The sequence below is a fragment of the Lepus europaeus genome, chromosome 2 (genome assembly GCF_033115175.1).
Source record: "Lepus europaeus isolate LE1 chromosome 2, mLepTim1.pri, whole genome shotgun sequence".
NCBI lineage: Eukaryota > Metazoa > Chordata > Mammalia > Lagomorpha > Leporidae > Lepus > Lepus europaeus.
The window spans coordinates 52,891,025-52,911,499 of NC_084828.1; the positions used below are offsets into that span (position 1 = coordinate 52,891,025).

Sequence of the window (20,475 nt, forward strand, 5' to 3'; positions counted from 1 at the left end):
TGGCCGGCACCGCGGTTCACTAAGCTAATCCTCCACCTGCGGCACTGGCACCCCAGGTTCTAGTCCCTGTCGGGGTGCTAGATTCTATCCCGGTTGCTGGTTGCTCCTCTTCCAGTCCAGGAAGGAAAGGAAAGGAAGACTTTTCTCTCTGTCTCTCTCTCACTGTCTATAACTCTCTCTCTGTCTCTCTCTCTCACTGTCCAACTCTGCCTGGCAAAAAAAAAAGAGAGAGAGAGAGAGAGAGATCTTCCATCTGCTGGTTCATTTCCCAAATGACCCCAACGACCTTGGCTGGGCCAGGCCAAAACCAAGAGCCAGGAATTTTTTGCAGGGGCCCAGAGACTTGGGCCATCCTCTGCTGCTTTCCAAGGCGCACTATCAGGAAGCTAGATCGGAAGTGGAGCAGCTAGAACAGAAACCGATATACATATGGGATGCCGGTACTGCAGGCAGCAGTTTAACTAGCTGTACTACAGTGCCAACCCGAAAATACATTTAACTTGGCTTGATTACATATACATCATTATATAGTACTAAATTGTGCAAGTAACTGTGAAAATAAATAGTAATTGAATTCCCAGAGAACAGTTTTCTTAAACTGGATTATTTAAATGATTGTACACTTTATAATACTCAAATAGGAAACAAACAAGACAGAGTATCCTTCTAGACAATGAATACAAACTCACATTCATATGATTAATGAGAAAAATTAGTCTGCTTCATGCCCTTTGCAATTTTTATTAGACATATCAGTGGAGCATTGTGATCAGTGGGCTTCATATTCGGGAATTTATTTCTTCTATGCTATATGCATATACTCTGTCTAATCTCTCCCTGGTGTAAAGGCTCAAAGGATTGACAGGAAGAAACTGAAGTGATAGCACCTCGGCACACCCTAAATGGGGTGCCTTTATTACAAAATCTTCATCCTATTGTGAGCAGAGGCTGCATGCTCTAGTGATTGCTATGTAGTAGATGAACAGTCATCTCAGTAGGCAAAACCTTGCTCTCTCTCCATCTTCATCAACTGATTGAGTTCTGAATGTATCTTGGGAATAGGGAGGACCCAGAAATCCAAATTAATTCCTGAAAATTTTGTGAGATCCATACTAAAAGATTTCACTTCCACAAAGTTCAAATTTTGAGGTAGTTTTAAAACTGAAATTAGTCAAAATAATATAAGTAATGTACAATGTTAGTCATATTACATAAATTAAAAGATTTAAGCTTTGATTCTAAACTTTGGTGTATACTAAGTCACTTGGGATGCTTTTAAGTCCCAGATTTCATTCCAAATCATTCTGATTCAATAGATTTAGGAGAGGTTTTGGGAATCTATGGTTTAGTGGCTGTCACAGGTGACTCTAACATGAGCAATGTAATCTGGCATTCATAGGTTAAAGCAAGGGCTGTGAAAGTCCCAGGACTTTCAGTGGGTAAGTGCCGTATAGTCCTGAGGAGACTTTAAAGACAGGCTCTGCCTTAAGTTACTCATGATCAGTTCAGGGGTTGAAATATCAAGAAAATTAACCTTGTGAAATGAGGAAATAAGTACTTTCTATAAGCAGTGTTTTAAAAGTTCTAAGAGAATATAAAGGGAGAAGTAATTATTTCTGCAAGGGGTTGGGGAGGAAAGTTGAGTGCTTTTTTGAGGGGGGGAAACAGTCCTTGGGAGGGGGCATGTAAGCTGTCACCCAGTTACTAATATTTATGAGGATTTTTGTCATCACCCTTGTTGAAACTGCTTTTTCAAATTTTATGAAACCCACTGTGCAGCTGCTTACCTCCATGTTTATCTCAAAGAATATTCAGTCATAAAAATGACCATTTCACCAAGATTATTTAGATCTATGACTTACCCTACTTTTTCTAGCCAGCTTTTATTGTAGGTTCCATCTTGTCTTAGGCCAATCTTATGCTCGAGTTATTAAAAGTCCCATACTATGCTATTTGTTCATTTGTTCCTTTTTTTTGGCTTAAAACATACACCTTCTTTTTCTTACTTAGGCCCCAAGATACTGTTGATCTGGGATGGATATTTTCATATTGTGGCACTCTACCAGAAAATAGCTTACTAGAATGGGCATATATGATAAGACAAACCACTTTATAGCACTTTCAATAGATTTCTGACTAAAGTAAATTTATTTAAGATAGTTTACATCAGCAGGCCAGCAACATTTGAACTTGAAAGAAAATTTAACAACTACTGAATGAATACACGTTCAAATGTTTTTGAGAATGAGCCCTTTCCATTTCATAATACTTTTATGTCGAATTCCTGAGATATATCTGAATATTAAAAAAGTTCTTAAACTAAGAACCAGTCTCATTAGTTGCAAAGTACAACATTATAATACTACAATTAAATATAATTACAAATACAGGATATATGTGCTTGGTACTTTAACACACACATATAGTGTTAAGTATCTATGTTACTCTTTCAAGTAAATATTGTCCTATTTCAAACTATTTGACAAAATGAATTATTCTATTAAATTATTAAGGCTTACCCGGTGGAGAAGAGTTTGTCCCAGAAATGTCAAAGCTGTTAATTAGTTTCTCTGATCTACAATCTATATTTGGTGAAGGATATGCCCCTCATGAAATTCAATGAACTTCACAGAGCAGCCAGGGACACAGGAGCAGGCAAACTCAGGCTCGCTCAACTCCCAGGTGACTCCCTGGTGCTGCCCCAGGTCCGGGGAGCCCTCACCCATCCTTCCCGGCCTCCACTCACTAGTCTGACGCTACATCAGGAAAAAGGGGGAAGGAGAGAGTAAAACAGACAGGAGCATGGTTTTCAACGTACTAGTCACTGAAGAAAGAAACATTCAGCAGTAATGACTTCAACTGTTTAACAGTTGTATTTTCATCTACAGGCACACATTCTAGTACTACTAACTTGAAAGTGGAATTTTGCAGATTAATTGAAATGGATGAAAGGAAAGGAGAAAAAGAGGGTACAAGAGAGCTTTGGGTCGCTTTGGCTTAGTAAAGATTTGAAATAAACGGAGTCAGTTTCAAAATTTATTATATTTTACTGTGATGTTCAAAACAGAAAAAGAAACATAAGAGTGAAAAGTATGATAGAATCCTTTCTTTGTTAGCCTGTTTCTTGAATGTTTTCATTTTACTAAAAATCTTACTTGCATAATGCCTATGCCAACAACTCTGTTATGAATCACTTAATATAGGTATGGGCTTTTTTGCCAGGTCAGTAATTCCCAAAATGAAAGCCAATGATGTGTGTGGAGATACTAATGGCAGGTCATGGCTCTAAAGCTAAAAAATCTCTGCAACAGGCCGGCGCCGCGGCTCACTAGGCTAATCCTCCGCCTTGCGGCGCCGGCACACCGGGTTCTAGTCCTGGTCGGGGCACCGATCCTGTCCCGGTTGCCCCTCTTCCAGGCCAGCTCTCTGCTGTGGCTATGGAGTGCAGTGGAGGATGGCTCAAGTCCTTGGGCCCTGCACCCCATGGGAGACCAGGAGAAGCACCTGGCTCCTGCCATCGGATCAGCGCGGTGCACCGGCCGCAGCGCGCCTACCGCGGCAGCCATTGGAGGGTGAACCAACGGCAAAAGGAAGACCTTTCTCTTTGTCTCTCTCTCACTGTCCACTCTGCCTGTCAAAAAAAAAAAAAAAATCTCTGCAACACAGGGCAGCACAATTAAAGGAAGATCAAGTGGATCTGGAGTCAAAGGAAGGCCCGTTATTTCAAGTTAGGAGAGAGAATCTCCTAGTTGAACATGTTTCCCCTAACAAAGGGACTCTAACTGGTTGACTTAAAGTAGCAGACAGCAGGGTAGAAATAGCAGCATTTGCGATTTTAACACCTGTGTTTGTGAGCTACATAATTAACAACAATGCCTGCCCCTTAGACCACAATGAACTTACCTCTGCTAATTATGCAGGATCACAAAAAATTTAAAAAAAAACACTTTTGAATCAAATTTAATGAACTAACATTTCCAAAGCACCAACTATATATACACAGTGCTAAGCTATCCACAGTGGAAATTTTTAAACCATAATAATAAAAGCACAACACACAGCCCCAGCCATTTGGAAATTAAAAAAAAAAAAAAAAAGACAAACTTATTTAATGAGATAAGACTGATTATAAACAAAGTGAAAATATTGAATATAGGGAACTTCAGAAAGTTTGTGGCAAATGGTGCAAAAAGTATTGAAAGCAGGCCAGCACCGCGGGTCCATAGGCTAATCCTCCATTTGAGGCAACGGCACCACGGGGTTCTAGTCCTGGTCCGGGTGCCAGATTCTATCCTGGTTGCTGGTTGCTCCTCTTCCAGTCCAGCTCTCTGCTGTGGCCCGGGAAGGCAGTGGAGGATGGCCCAAGTACTTGAGCCCTGCACTCGCATGGGAGACCAGGAGAAGCCTGGCTCCTGGCTTCGGACAAGCGTGGTGCGCCGGCCGCAGTGGCCATTGGGGAGTGAACCAACGGAAAAAGGAAGACCTTTCTCTCTGTCTCTCTCTCTCTCTCACTGTCCACTCTGCCTGTCAAAAAAAATAATAAAGTATTGAAATCGCACATAATTATTTTCCTAATTGGCATTTTCCATGAATTTTTTGAAGTTCCCTCAGAAAATGAAAAGATCTCATGCCCTAATTGCATCTTGATGTTTGTCAAAGTTGTAGACAGGTATCATTTGGAAAACTTTTAATTCACTCTTTGAGATGCACCAAAACACTAGTTTTCTCCATGTTTCACCAAGGCTATAAATAAAAAAGGGTATCTTCATCATCATCTCACAGTTCTAGAAGTTAAATAACAGCTTAATATGAGAAGCAGAAGGCTAGATCAAAAATACTCTTGGAGTCAAAAAAGCAAAGCATGTCTTTAAAGTAGGAGAAAAAAATAGTCAATTCATTCTTCATTTCAGGACTTAACAAATAGGATGCCTTGAAGGAAGAAGTCAAAAAGCACCTCAGTTTCATGAGCAAATGCAAATGAAAAAAACCACAACCACAACCAACCAACACCAATCAGAGGGGTGTTCCTTGTGGGCCCTATCTGAGGATTGGTAGAAACTGTATTTTTTTATCTGTTTTCATGCTTGTCCAAAATCTTAAAAGGGAGACAAAAAAAAAAAAAAAAAAAGAGGAAGGCTCTGTATAAAAAAAAGTTATCTTGCAACTTCTAAATTTCACACAAAAACTTCAGGTAAGAAAACTTACCAGAGCTGGCACCTCATCTTCGGTGATGGACCCAGAAGCAACACCGGTGTACCTGGATTATTACTATGCTACAGACCCAAGCACCGATATCAAGGACTCTGGCTCCCACATTCCTTACATATCTGTCTTCCTTCCCATCTTTTACACAGCCGTGTTTCTGACTGGAGTGTTGGGGAACCTCGTGCTCATGGGAGCGCTGCATTTCAAACGTGGCAGCCGAAGACTGATCGACGTCTTTATCATCAACCTGGCTGCTTCTGACTTCATTTTTCTTGTTACGTTGCCTCTCTGGGTGGACAAAGAAGCAGCTTTCGGACTGTGGAGGACGGGCTCTTTCCTGTGCAAAGGCAGCTCCTACGTGATCTCAGTCAACATGCACTGCAGCGTCTTGTTGCTCACTTGCATGAGCATTGATCGCTACCTGGCCATCCTGCGCCCTGCCACTTCCAGGAAATACAGAAGGAGAGACTGCGCCTATGGAATCTGCGCCAGCGTCTGGTTTATCTCCTGCCTCCTGGGGTTGCCTACTCTTCTGTCCAGGGAGCTCACGCTGATTGAGGACAAGCCATACTGTGCAGAGAAGAGGGCAACACCAAATAAGCTGATGTGGGCCCTGGTGACCTTAATTTTCACCTTTTTTGTCCCCTTGCTGAGCATTGTGACCTGCTACTGTTGCATTACGAGGAAGCTATGTGCACATTACCAGCAGTCAGGAAAGCATAACAAAAAGCTGAAGAAATCTATAAAGATCATCTTTATTGTTGTGGCAGCCTTTGTCCTTTCCTGGCTGCCCTTCAATACTTTCAAGCTCCTGGCTATCATCTCTGGATTGCAGCAAGAACTCTACTTTTCCACAGCCATTCTTCAGCAGGGCATGGAGGTGAGTGGACCCTTGGCATTTGCCAACAGCTGTGTGAACCCTTTCATCTACTATATCTTCGACAGCTACATCCGCCGGGCCATCCTGCGTTGTTTGTGCCCTTGCCTGAAGAACCATGACTTTGGGAACAGCACTGAAACGTCGGACAGTCACCTCACTAAGGCTCTTTCCAACTTCATTCACGCAGAGGATTTTGCCAGGAAGAGGAAGAGATCTGTGTCACTCTAGAGCGAGCTGTGACATTTCAAGTTCTGCTGATGGGTTAGGGACTTAATTTTTGTCAGCAACAAAGAAGAAAAATATTACAGGATTTATAATGCGTCGTAAATACAAGGAAGTGTTAAGTTGTAAATAGAGGGCTGAAAACTCCCTGTGTTGTGGAAACTATAAAGTCAAGTGCTATTTTTTCATCTGGGTGGCCTTGTTTGACCCTTACCAATCAAATCCGGGCAGAATACGGTTCTCATCTGTCCTTGAACTCTTAGATGAAGGCTCCTGCCTGGACCAATTCCTTTCTTCATGATTGTTAATCCGATCTCTCAAGAATCATGGGCATTTCATGCACACCACACTTCCTACTGGGCTCCAAATTGGACTACATTTAAAAGATTCTGCCCACTTTCATGTGGAAAGAAATATGGTCTCAAAGCAGGTAACAAAAATATGGTACACTCACACTCTAATGAATTGTTCCTGAGTTACTAAGCTAGCTTCTGGCCTCAGTCTTTAAAGTTTAGTATAGTGGTGCTTTATCATTCTCCAGCATTATCTTTCATCGCAGGTGTATCCACAACAGTTTTGGACTGGTAAAAAGCTGATGGAGATAAAATCATTTTCTGTTGTGCTTTTAATTTGGGACTTAGTCTTCTAGAGTATTTTAACAAGTAAGCCTATAAGCCTAGGGCAAGGATTGACCTGTATTTTGCCCCATAAGATATACAGGTACAAATGTTTCTCATTATAATGATGAGGTTTTACTAGAGCCTTTTGTTTTCATTGCCTTTATAAAATAGGTTTTGACCTTACTTTAATTGCATGATTTTAAATTACTCGGTTATCTAGTTATCAAATGAAAATGTTACTACTAATATAATTGGGCCTCATCAAATGTTAGGCCCACCCCTATGCAAATTATCACTTTGTATTTTAATTAAAATGTTTGTGCTATAAACAGCATCATTTGCTTGGTGTATATAATTTCAAGGTGGGAGTTAATAATATAGGAAGATGGGAGGCTCTGCATTCAGCCAGAGTTAAAAACAAAAGTGAACGAAGATGTTATTAGTATTTCAAATTCATTTCTCCACACCCAGAGGTTTTCTTGAATTCCTTCCCCACTAAATATTTATTCAGTTTCTATCTGTATTCCTCTTAAAAATGTTGAAAGAAAAAAACATGTAATTAGTTGCAACCACAAAAACCTTGCAGTGCCAGTCATGCTACTGTGAACATTTTTTTTTATTTAAAAGCATCCCCTTGTAGTTGATCCAAATAAAGTACCATTTTATTTACAAACATTAGATTTGAAAACAGAGAAAGTCTTAGGATCTCTTCAGAAACTGAGCAATTTAATTTCAATCTAAATTTTACATTATGGGAAATCTCAATTATTAGACATCTAATAACCTACGTCAGCTAAAAATACAGTTTTTATTTTATAAATCAGTTAATTTCTCTTAATTAAACTATTAATAAAACTATAATTTCCTTATATAAGTATTCTTCCATATTGTATTGTGGTATAACTGTATATTTTCATTGATTAATACAAATATCCTAACAGCCTTTCAATAATAATAATGGTTACAGGAAAAAAAAAGGACTATGTAAATCATAACAAATAAGTCCTCTTGAATGAAAACTGAAATCAAAATAATTCCATAGGTCTTCATAATTTAAGCAAAAACAAAGTACAGAAGGTAGAAGATACCTTCTTCATGAAAACCAATCAACAAAAGTACTGCTGTTAATCATGAAAGTTATTGCCTTTGAGAAATATGATTCTCAAAAAAAGGTGAATCAACCAGCTAGAGTATTTGTTGGGAAACAAGAACTTCTATGTTATTTTAGCTTCATCATTAATGTTGGGTCATAGAAAAAGCTGTTTTAATCTTTCATATATAAATTTAGTTGCTGATAGCTATGTCTATAATTATCAAGGATATCAGAATACCAATAAATAAAAATTAAAATGTTTCTAAAATATCAGGCAAAAGATTATTGTATAGTGATTAGATTTGTTATTAATTACAGAATGCTGCTAAGAAATCCAAAACTAGACTATCAAAGGATATTTAGTTTATTCTCATTTAACAAATACTGAGAACATATCTTTTATGTCATCTCTTTAGTATTTGCTGGGAATATTTAAAATAACACTATATAAAAACATATTGTTGGATCTTTTAATACTTTAAATAGATGTGATCATTGTATGCCTTAAGAAAATCTCAATGTATTTTATATTCATAATGCATCAATTGCGAAGTGAAAAGTAGACATAATTTTTGATAGTGTAACAATCATAAAAATAGTTCAAGATTTGAATAAGCTGGTATGTCATTGTTACATATGGGTTATTCTGGTAAACAAATGTAATTTACTATGTAATAGCATTAAACTGTTTTATAAATTATTTAGTGATGTGTCATTTTGCATATTTTAAAACCATATTTCTCAGTCTTAATATGAATAACATATTTATATACATTTGTATTTACATACATACATAAAAACATAGACATATCTTTATAAAATTTCAAGATTTTATTATCTCAATTAAAGTACCACATGGGTTAATTTGTGGTAATTTAATATCTTTATACAACAGGTCAGCACATGTTTGCAAGAATTTCCAGAAAATTAATCTGACATCCTAACACAATCATGCTAGCAGATTACATCCAAAGGTAGAAAACCAAAATAAAATTTAATAATACAGAGTAAATGTTTCAGGAAAACACTGCAGATTACATTACATGCTGCCATTTGCTTAAGTATTCAAAGCTACCATCAGGAATTGAATGCAAATCTTCCAAGCCTTCTCAAGTAATTTTTCTTGAACTTATCCCCAAAGAACTCTACAACAAACCCTGGGTAAGGTGATGTCTAATTTATTGATTTTAAAATAAGTGTACTCAAGGCACACATAACTGCACACATTAAATTACTCTATTTGTGCCATATGGAAAGATTAAAACTAACCTGATGTGCCTTGGGTGTTCCTTAGTCTGTCCCCTTGAACAAGCCAACATCACTTCTGTGGTGAACATGTTATAATAATGTTCTTAAATGGAAGTTTTATGCTTGACCGAGAGTAGCCTATTGCATGAGGTCACGAGTTGATTTTTAAATAGACACAGAAAAGTACAGCATGATGGTAAGGTGATTGAAAGATATCTTCCTCTCTGATTCATCTTAACTCTTCCAATCACTCTCTATTCTCCCTAGCGATTTCATAAGTGAGAAATGACTTGCCAAGTATATGTGCCACAGAGAACAGTAAGCCTTGGTTTTCCTCTAGAGCTCATTCACAAAACTCAAGCAACATTAACAGGGTTACAAATTTACTTCCAAAACCTATAGGTGGAGTGTGCTGTAAATGATGGCTCCAATCGCATGACAGAGAGGACTGCCCTCAGGAGAGAAAGCAAGAGGGTGATTCTAACAACCCAAATATTTGCAAACATACACTGGCGACTGTGTTCTCTTGTGCCTGTAGATTTGGTGTGGATTGAATTTTCACTTACAAATGCCTATTGTTAGTTGAAGTTCTTTACTTTGAGTGTATGTCCATTGTTTTTATTTGATTTTAAGAGTAAGCAATTAGGATTACACTTATGTAAAGGCACAGGGAAAAATAGCAGTACCAGTGATCTAACTTTATATTTCACATGTAAAAATCTACCTGATGATGTTACCCTTGTCACTTTCAGTTATCTTTGTCATTTTCTTAATAGAGCTACTGTTCCACAGGTATTTGATAAATGGAAACCACATCTTAAGATAAACCCAAAAACAAAGCAAAAGATAAAACAAAAAAACAAAATCTACTTCAGGGACCGGCGATGTGGCGCAGTGGGTCTGCAGTGCCGGCATCCCATATGGGAGCTGGTTCAAATCCCAGTTGCTCCACTTCTGATCCAGCTCTCTGCTGTGGCCTGGGAAAGCAGTGGAAGATGGCCAAGTCCTAGGCCCCTACACCCATGTGGGAGACTCAGAGGAAGCTCCAGGCTCCTGGCTTCAGATCGGCGCAGCTCCAGCCATCGTATCCACTTGGGGAGTAAATCAGCGGATGGAAGACCTCTCTCTCTCTCTCTCTCTCTCTCTTTTTCTCTCTCTTTCTTTCTCTGCTTCTCTGTAACTCTGTATTTGTTTATTTATTTCAAATAAATAAATAAATCTTTTTAAAAAACCCTACTTCATATATTCAACATACCAAGCTATTAATATTCTTAGAACAAATTAAATCATGATAAAATAAAAATCATGCAATAGTTAATTCATTAATCTACAGCGGGAGAAAGTATTTTATTAAATTGACAGACATCACAAAACTAAAAAGTTCTTGACGCATGCAGAGTGCCCAGTTTCTGGATCCAAAATTGCTTTAAAATTACAGCGAAATTTTTCAAATTGGCTAAATGTAGTTGAGTTGAACTGTGGTTGACTTAGGCAAGTAGTTCATTTACAGGATTTATGATATAATTTTCATGCTATTTTTATACTTGCCAGCAAACCTAAGAAAAGTTGTCATCAATATGACATTCAGTAGTGCTCTTACTTACAAATTAAGATGATTTAATAATTAACTAATTTCCTAGCATTGCCATGTTAACAAATTAGGCTTTATCTAGGAGTAGCTCATTTTAATGATAGGAAATTTGACATTTTTATCTGCTTATTTCTATCACCTCTGATTAGCAAGATTTCATGTCCATGTTACTATTAGTTCAAAATAAAATATAAAAAGTTCTCCTCATAGAGGAGATGTTATAGATCTGTAGTCTATAAATACACTCTTCTATTTAATTATGTAAAAAGCAGGTTAAGGTATTCTTGTAATGTTTTTGAATCAAAATTTTTTTTTAATTTTTTTTTTTTTGACAGGCAGAGTGGACAGTGAGAGAGAGAGAGACAGAGAGAAAGGTCTTCCTTTTGCTGTTGGTTCACCCTCCAATGGTGCACCGTGCACCGCGCTGATCCGATGGCAGGAGCCAGGTGCTTCTCCTGGTCTCTCATGGGCTGCAGGGCCCAAGCACTTGGGTCATCCTCCACTGCACTCCCTGGCCATAGCAGAGAGCCGGCCTGGAAGAGGGGCAACCGGGACAGAATCCGGCGCCCCGACCGGGACTAGAACCTGGTGTGCCGGCGCCGCAAGGCGGAGTATTAGCCTAGTGAGCCGTGGCGCCAGCTAGAATCAAAATTTTATGCATCAAAGTCTTATGTGACTTACAAAAGTTGCACTTTGTAAATTCACATTTATGAAATAAAAAAAAAAGTCTTATGTGACTAAAGACACTCATTTTTGATGAAAAATTAATTCCTGTGACAAAGTCGTCAGCCAGCAGCTGGTCTTAAAGTACAGACTCTGTATTTAATAACTGTCCTTTGCAAAACCTTCACAAATGGTTAAATTTGCCAATTCTGTTATAATGTAGAATTTACTATTATACTGATTTAGTAAAGTTTAGTGTATTCAGAGCTACTACATGATGTATAGAAAATAAAGATGAATTGAATGTTAATCCTACATACTTGGTTTGACTCACTAGTTAAGTGACTCATTCCTCTTCTTATCATAGGTCAGTGGTTGAAATTTATGCTTTTTATGTCATAGACCTATGGAGTTCCTAGAAAACAGTTGAAGTCTCATATACTAATCTGTGAATGCAAAGAATCTATTGTACACAAGGTACTATGACAATCATGAATTTGTTAAGTCTCCTTATTGTAGCTAGTGGATCCTTAAGAAGGCATATTGCATTCAGTTATAATTACTCATAAAACAATTTTCTTTCTCTTTTTCTAATTATGATTAAGTTTTTAGTTTAAAATTTAATGATTTTTAGCATTTACCACATTCATTCCAAAACTAGATATTATGTCCATACACATATATACTATTTTTTTCTTGAAAACAGAGATATTAGGCCAGCACCGTGGCTCAACAGGCTAATCCTCCGCCTAGCGGTGCCGGCACACCGGGTTCGAGTCCCGGTCGAGGCGCCGGATTCTGTCCCGGTTGCCCCTCTTCCAGGCCAGCTCTCTGCTATGACCCGGGAGTGCAGTGGAGGATGGCCCAAGTGTTTGGGCCCTGCACCCCATGGGAGACCAGAAGAAGCACCTGGCTCCTGCCTTCGGATCAGCGCGGTGCGCCGGCCGCAGCGTGCCACCCGTGGCGGGCATTGGAGGGTGAACCAATGGCAAAGGAAGACCTTTCTCTCTGTCTCTCTCTCTTTCTCACTGTCCACTCTGCCTATCAAAAATAAAAAAGAAAACAAAGATATTAATATCACAGAGTGAAGGGGAAGGTGTATTTCCATGTACCTGTATGATTTAGTGAAGCAATGTTTATAATTATATATCAAGTGACAAGACAGCCACATAAATTTTATACTTTCTAGATATATTAACTTCCACAACTAAGAGAAGATGTGATATTTGTCTTTCTGGTTCTGGATTGTTTTGCTTAGCATAATGATCTCCATTTCCATACATTTTCTTACAAATGTCAAGATATCATTCTTTTATATGGCTGAGTAATATTCAATTACGTATGTATGCCACATTTTCTTTATGCAATCATCAGTTGATGGACATCTATGTTGATTCTACATATTTGCTATTGTGAATTGAGCTGCTTCAAATACAGAAGTGCAGGTATATCTTTCATATGCTGATTATATGCTGATTTCATTATCCTTTGGGTATATTCCCAGGAGTAGGAGATCTGCGTCACATGGTAGATCACCTTTTAGTTTTCGGGGGAATCTCATACTGTTTTTCATAATGGTTGTACCAATTTGGATTCCCACCAACAATGTATTAGATTGTCTTTTTCTCAACAACCTTGCTAGCATTTGTTATTTTTTGATGATAGCCATTCTAACTGGAGTGAAATGATATCTCATTGTGGTTTTTATTTGCATTTCCCTGATGGCTAGTGATCCTGAGAAATTTTACATACGTCTTTTGGCCATTTATACTTCATCCTTTGAAAAAATGTTAGTTCATATCTTTTGTCCTTTTGTTAACTGGGTTGTTTATTTGTTCTTATTTTATTGAGCTCTTTATATAATCTGGATATTAATCCTTAGTTGGGTGGCCTTCCTTCTCATACACTAGACACACACACACAAATACACATTCAAAGCAATTTGCAGGTTCTACGAAATTCCTTGCATCATTCCAATGACATTTTTCACAGAACTGGAAAAAACACTACAAACATTGTGTAGCACTCTAAAAAGAATCCAAATGAACAAAGAAATCTTGAATAAAAAAGAACAAAACAAGAGGGATTACATTACCTGATTTTAAAATGTATTATAAGTGTACAATAATTAAAACAACATGGTATTAGCATAAAAGCAGATCTATAAATCAGTGGGACAGAGTAGATGTCCTAGAAGCAAACCCACAAATCTGCCAATTGCTCTTTGACAGAGGATATAAGAACATGCATTAGACAAAGGGCAGTCTCCAATAAGTTGTGCTAGGATGAGCCCTCCATCTCTCACCATGTACAAAAATCAACTAAAAATTGGATTAACATATAAATATAAAACCTGAAGTTTTGACACTACTAGAAGACATAGGAAAAACACTTCAGGATATTGGAATGAACAGGATTTTTTTTGTATCAGACTTCAAAATCACAGGAAACAAAAGCAAAAAAGAGTCAAATGGGATTTCACCAAACTAGCTTCTGTACAACAAAGAAAACAATCAACAGAATGAGAAAACAACTTAAAAATGAGAAGAAAAGTCTACAAGCTGTACATCTAACAAGGGATTAACATTCAGGATATATAAGGAATTCAAACAACTCAACAACTATATTAATTAAATTAAATTAAATCTGGGCAATTAAAATGGGCAAAAAATCTAAACAGACAATAAAAATCTATTAAATTTTGTTCCCACATTCAGACTGAAATACTTAAGCGAACATGTCTATTTTATATCCACCTGACAGAATAGAGACTACAAGAAAGGAGACAATAAATCAAAGAAAAAATATAATAAATAGAAAACACAAAATAAAATGACATCAGTAACTATAAACATATCAGCAACTGCAAAAACATATAAGTGGATTCAAATTTCCTATTAGAACAAATAGCCCGCTCCACAATCAACAACTACCTGTATATCAACCTTTCTATCCATCCATCCATTCATCCATTGTGACACTCTATTAGACTCCATAGTATTCCAAACAGTAGAAGTACAACATGTTTCTTCATGAAATTTACAATCCACATCATACCTACTTTTTGAATTGAAGAATAAAGCACAGAGATCCAAGGAAAGGTTGATATAAAGAGAAAATTACAAGCCAAATAACTTTCTGTGACCTTTTCGCACATCTCAGGGAAAGCCTATCAGGCACAAACCACTTCATGGAACTGCCATTTTGATACTGTTAGTTAAAGAAGTGCTCATATTGCCATCACCAAATGAAAATGCTGCCATTGTCCTTCAACATTTTTAGATGTAAGAGATTATTTTAAGCAAAAGAACACGTCTTGAACAGTATTGGGTTTAAATTTACTTTCAAGTGACAAACTAAAAAAGGTATGCAAAGCAGAGTAGGTAACTCTACAGGAATCTTGCCCAGATACAGTGATTTGATGAGATGCCCTCTCCATTACCCTCTGTTTACAGCAAAACCCAAACTGACAACTCAGGTGGAGAAGTGGTAAACGAGAAACGAAACTTGGCCTGTGGGTTCACGTTTAAAGCAAAACTACAGACTCAGAGGACTTGAATATAGATGGAAACAACAAACTTATTTCTCATGGAAAAGGTGTTCATGCATGCAAGCAGACCTGGCTCATGTGCCTTAAACGACAGTTCAAAATCAGAGAATTAATAAATAATTGAAAAAAGTCAAAACAGAACTGCAGGATCTTCTAGATTCCTTAGGATTTCAAATCACAATAATCTCATTTTTGCAATTTAAAGAGAAGAAATACTGTCAACAAGCTTGAAAATACGGGAGCACTGCTGTGGCACAGAGGAGTTAAGCTGTCGCTTGCAATGCTAGCATCTCATTTTGGAGCAATAGTTTATGTACAAGCTGCTCTGCTTCTGACCCAGCCCCTTGCTAATACACCTAGAAAAGCAGCAGAAGCAGCAGAGTCTAAGAGTCAAAGAGATCACACAAACAAGACAAGTATCTGCTAATACTGACTGATAGAATCAAAAAGGGAGAGAAAGATCCAACATGGGAAGTGGGATACACAGCAGACTCTTAGAATGGCAGATGTCCTAAACAACACTCTGGCCTCAGAATCAGCCCTCAAGGCATTCGGATCTGGCGGAAGAGCCCATGAGAGTATAGCAGGCATGGAAAGCCAAGATATCATGGAAAAAAAAAAAAAAAAGACCTAAATGAATGATCTCTGTGAGTGAGATCCCAGTGGAAAGAACGGGGCCATCAAAGAAGGAGGTACCCTTCTCCAAAGGGAGGAGAGAACTTCCACTTTGACTATGACCCTATCGGAATAAGATCAAAGTCAGTGAACTCTAAAGGCTTCCATAGCCCTGGCAACTCATGACTAGAGCCTAGGGAGATTACTGACGCCATGAACAGGAGTGTCAAATTGTTAAATCAGCAACAGGAGTCACTGTGTGCTTACACCCCATGTGGGATCTGTCCCTAATGTGTCGTCTAAAGCGAAGTGATGCTATAACTAGTACTGAAACAGTATTTTTATACTTTGCGTTTCTGTGTGGGCACAAACTGATGAGGTCTTTACTAATTATATACTGAAGTGATCTTCTGTATATAAAGAGAATTGGAAATGAAAAAAAAAACAACCTGGTGTTAAAATGGAAATGACATAGAAAAATAATTAATTTGAAAAAAAATTATGTAGGATCTCTGTCTTTAATGTGCTGTACATTGCTAATTAATGCTATAATTAGTAATCCAATGGTAGTTTTTTCACTTTATGTTGCTATATGGGCAAAATGTTGAAATCTTTACCCAATATTTACTAAACTGATCTTCTGTATACAAAGAGAATTGAAAATGAATCTTTACATGAATGGAAGGGGAAAGGGAGCGGGAAAGGGGAGGGTTGTGGGTGGGAGGGAAGTTATGGGAGGGGGGAAGCCATTGTAACCCATAAGCTATACTTTGGAAATTTATATTCATTAAATAAAAGTTTAATAAAAAAAAAAAGAAAAGAAAAGCAGCAGAGTCGTTGGGCCCCAGTCATCCATATGTACGACCCAGATGGAGTTCTGGGCTCCTGGGTTTGGCCTGGCCCAGCTCTAGCTGTTGCAGCCATGTGGGGAGTGAACCAGTGGATGGAAGATCTTTTTCCTTCTCTGTCCCTCCCTCTCTCTCTCCATCACTCTGCCTTTCCAATAAATAAATAAATAAATAAATCTTTTCTAAGCAAAAATATTCAGCATAATCAAAATCAAAGATGACAAAATTAAAATAACAAAATATAAATTTTATTAAATTGGCAAAGATTTAAATATTAAATCTTAAAGGTGATGATAATTGGAGATTACTGAAAAATGAGGAAAGCTTATTGAGTGTCATTTAATTTAGCTTTCTAGAGTAAATTTAGAAATTTATCTCAAAAGCATGTCCATTTCTAGGATTTTACCCTGGAAAATACTGGCCATGTGCACAGATACAGGCACACATATTTTTATAACAGCATTGTTTATAAAAAATAGAAAAGTGAAAATAACCCAAATGTCCAGAATTGAACAAATTAAAGCTCATGTACACACTAACAATGGAATACTATGTAATTTTTAAAGATATTGTACCATATTCTGAAGTAGAAAAAAAATCTTCATAATAAATTAAATGAAACTAAGTGAAAAAAGCAGACTACGGAAGAGTATATATAGGATGATCATATTTATGGCTTTTTCATTTATATAAAAATACTAGATTCTTATACAGCAAAATATTAACTTTGTGCATCACTGTACAGTGAAGTTATGAGTGAATTTTATTTAGTATTTTCTAAGAATATGCACCAATTTTGCATCCTTTATCATTTAGAAGCTTTAACTTTGTAGGCCATACTAAACATTTGCACTATTTCTGGCTTTGCATCAAGACCTTTCTCTGTGTAACATTGATTTCTTATTTAAATGAAAGACTTCTGAGATAAATCCAACACAATTTCTAACCAAAAACAGTGATTGATTCATTGGCACAGCAGTTTGGTAGTCCAGAGTTCCTCCAGCTATTGCCATGGAATTAGAAATCTATCCACAACCTCCAAGCCTATGTTCCACATTCGGTAGTAATCATGAACTTCTGAGGGGCATGAGAGTGATATTAAGGATTCAATTAACTTAACAGAAGATAAACTCTATGAAGACTCTGAAAACAGTATACTGATGAATATTCCCTTGCTTTTACTTCCTGAAGAGATCATAGTAAGTTTTACAATTTTTTTTTAACTTTTATTTAATGAATATAAATTTCCAAAGTACAGCTTATAGATTACAATGGCTTCCCCACCCCCATAACTTCCCTCCCACCCGCAACCCTCCCCTTTCCCGCTCCCTCTCCCCTTCCACTCACATCAAGATTCATTTTCAATTCTCTTTATATAAAGAAGATCAGTTTAGCATATATTAAGTAAAGATTTCATCAGTTTGCACCCACATAGAAACATAGAGTGAAAAATACTGTTTGAGTACTAGTTATAGCATTAAATCACAATGTACAGCACATTAAGGACAGAGATCCCACATGAGGAGTAAGTGCACAGTGACTCCTGTTGTTGACTTAACAAATTGACACTCTTGTTTATGGCATCAGTAATCACCCCAGGCTCTTATCACGAGTTGCCAAGGCTATGGAAGCCTTTTGAGTTCACCAACTCTGATCATATTTAGACAAGGTCGTAGTCAAAGTGGAAGTTCTCTCCTCCCTTCAGAGAAAGGTACCTCCTTTATTTTTGAGAATTATTTTGTTGAAAGCAAAATGAATATATTTATTACTTAGCTCTATCTAATGCTGTAACAAAAACACTTAAAAAGATAAGACGATGAGTTCCTAACCTTGTGACTATGGCTTTCCTTAGAAATTTCTTTAAGTAAACTTTTTCAGTTGGGTTGATCAACACAGATGTGTACAGACACATAACTATATCAAAACTATAAAAGAAGAGAGAGTGAGAGATTTAAGAATCTGCTGAACTGTGGTTTTGCTCAGAAGATAAGAAAATGCTGGTTATCAGCCAGAAGTTCTCTTATCAAAGGTCAAAAGCTTTTTTTTGGCTTTAACACATTTTGGTGACTTAAAGTGCAGAGAAATCTACAAATCTAGAGCTGCAAATGTTTAAAATCGTCCATCAGACAAAACAAGGGCTTTAAACACCACAAAAGACTATGTATTTCTCTAAGTAAAAAACTTAAAAGAAGAAATAGATACACTCTCCTCTCCTGCCCATAATTCTGTTGCCTACAACACAGCTCTTTTGAATAATCTGCTCTGATTTTGTCAGAGTGCGTAGGGAACGACGAAGAAAATGAGTAGGAGGTAGAAAATAGCATTTCCATTTTTGCCTATTTTCTGTTTATTTTGGGAAAAAAAGAAAAGCTCCTCCCTTGTGGTATTGTATCTAAGATGACTAACCAGGTTGGATAGACTTCTCAGGAAATGTTAGAACAGGTAGGTGAAGATCTGGAGAAAAACCAGTGCCCTGGGGAGGGCACTTGACCCAGAGGAGGAGAAAATGACCTTGTGCCCACTACCTCTCCCTAGCACTCTAACCACAGGTAATACTGCCAAGAGAGCTGTTAGGAAGGAATTCCTTCAGCCACTGAATCATCTTCAGGCAAACGAATGGCCTCCTGCTAACTCTTTCCTTCAGCTATTTCTGTTTTTGTGCATCTCTTCTTTCCGTTAAAGTCAAAATAGCATTAGTGGTTTTTAAGATGTTAAAATGGTTGTTTTTCCCCCTTCGCTTTACATGCAAAACATAGAAAATGAGAAACAACAAGAAACCCTTTAGAAATAACACATTTGAAAATTTCAGTGTCAAGATCCAGTTAAAGTCAAACTAAATTCAGTTGGATTTAATGTGCTAAATTTCAAATGGAAATTTGGTGCTCTGTATTTTAAGATTTGTAAAAATAATTTATTTAAAGCATACGTATCGCAAGGTATATGATTGCTTATCTATATACATTATTACAAGATACAGTGCAAACAGTGCTCTATTAAAGTCAGAATTATTAAAATTTTATAATTTAACCAATTCACTTTTTTCTTATTTTTTAATTTATTAAAGAGGGGGAAGAAGAGAGAGAGAGAGAGAGAGAGAGAGAGAGAGAATGCTCATTCCCACCCACTGGCTCACTCTCCAAATGTCTGCAAAAGCTGAGGGGCTGAACTGAAGCTCAGAGCCAGGAACTCAATCTAACTGTACTACATGGGTGGCAGATACCTAATAACTTGAGCCATCAAGAGTCTGCATTATTTTAATTTTTTTTTTTTTAATTTTACAGGTAGAGTTAGAGACAATGAGAGGGAGAGACAGAGAGAAAAGTCTTCCTTCCATTGGTTCACTCCCCAAATGGCCGCTATGACTGGCGTTATGCCCATCCAAAGCCAGGAGCCAGGTGCTTCCTCCTGGTCTCCCATGTGGGTGCAGGGCCCAAGCACTTGGGCCATCCTCCACTGCCCTCTTGGGCCACAGAGAGCTGGACTGGAAGAGGAGCAACCGGGACTAGAACCCGGCGCTCATATGGGATGCCGGTGCGGCAGGCGGAGGATTAACCAAGTGAGCCACGGCGCAGGCCCCAAGAGTCGTCTGCATTAGAAAATTGGAATCAGGAACCACAACTGGAAGTCAAATCCGGTCACCCTGCCATCCTAACTGGTGTCTTCACTGCTAGGCCGCACACCAACTCACCACTCAGTTTTCAAGTAAGGAAACAGAAAAAGGGAGAATAGATTCCAAAGCAAAATCTCATTGTATTTAAAGGATCACACAACGAGTACACATAGGTATAATTATATGAGTTGTTACTATATTGATATGTTTCTGTTTAAGTCAATAATTAGCCACTCTTCTGGGTCTCTGTTGTGGCCTTCTGACATCTTCCCTGGTATCTCCTGGACATTTCAACACTAAGCTACTACAGAGTTAACATTTTTCAAACAA

At 37.6% G+C, this 20,475-nt stretch overlaps 1 protein-coding gene across 1 annotated transcript; it reads left to right on the forward strand.

Moving 5' to 3' along the window:
• The first annotated feature begins 5,230 nt into the window (after positions 1–5,230).
• Positions 5,231–6,313, forward strand: GPR15 (G protein-coupled receptor 15). Its single transcript, XM_062176263.1, has one exon. It carries the CDS (start codon positions 5,231–5,233, stop codon positions 6,311–6,313), a length of 1,083 nt encoding a protein of 360 aa, XP_062032247.1.
• The last annotated feature ends 14,162 nt before the right edge of the window (positions 6,314–20,475 follow it).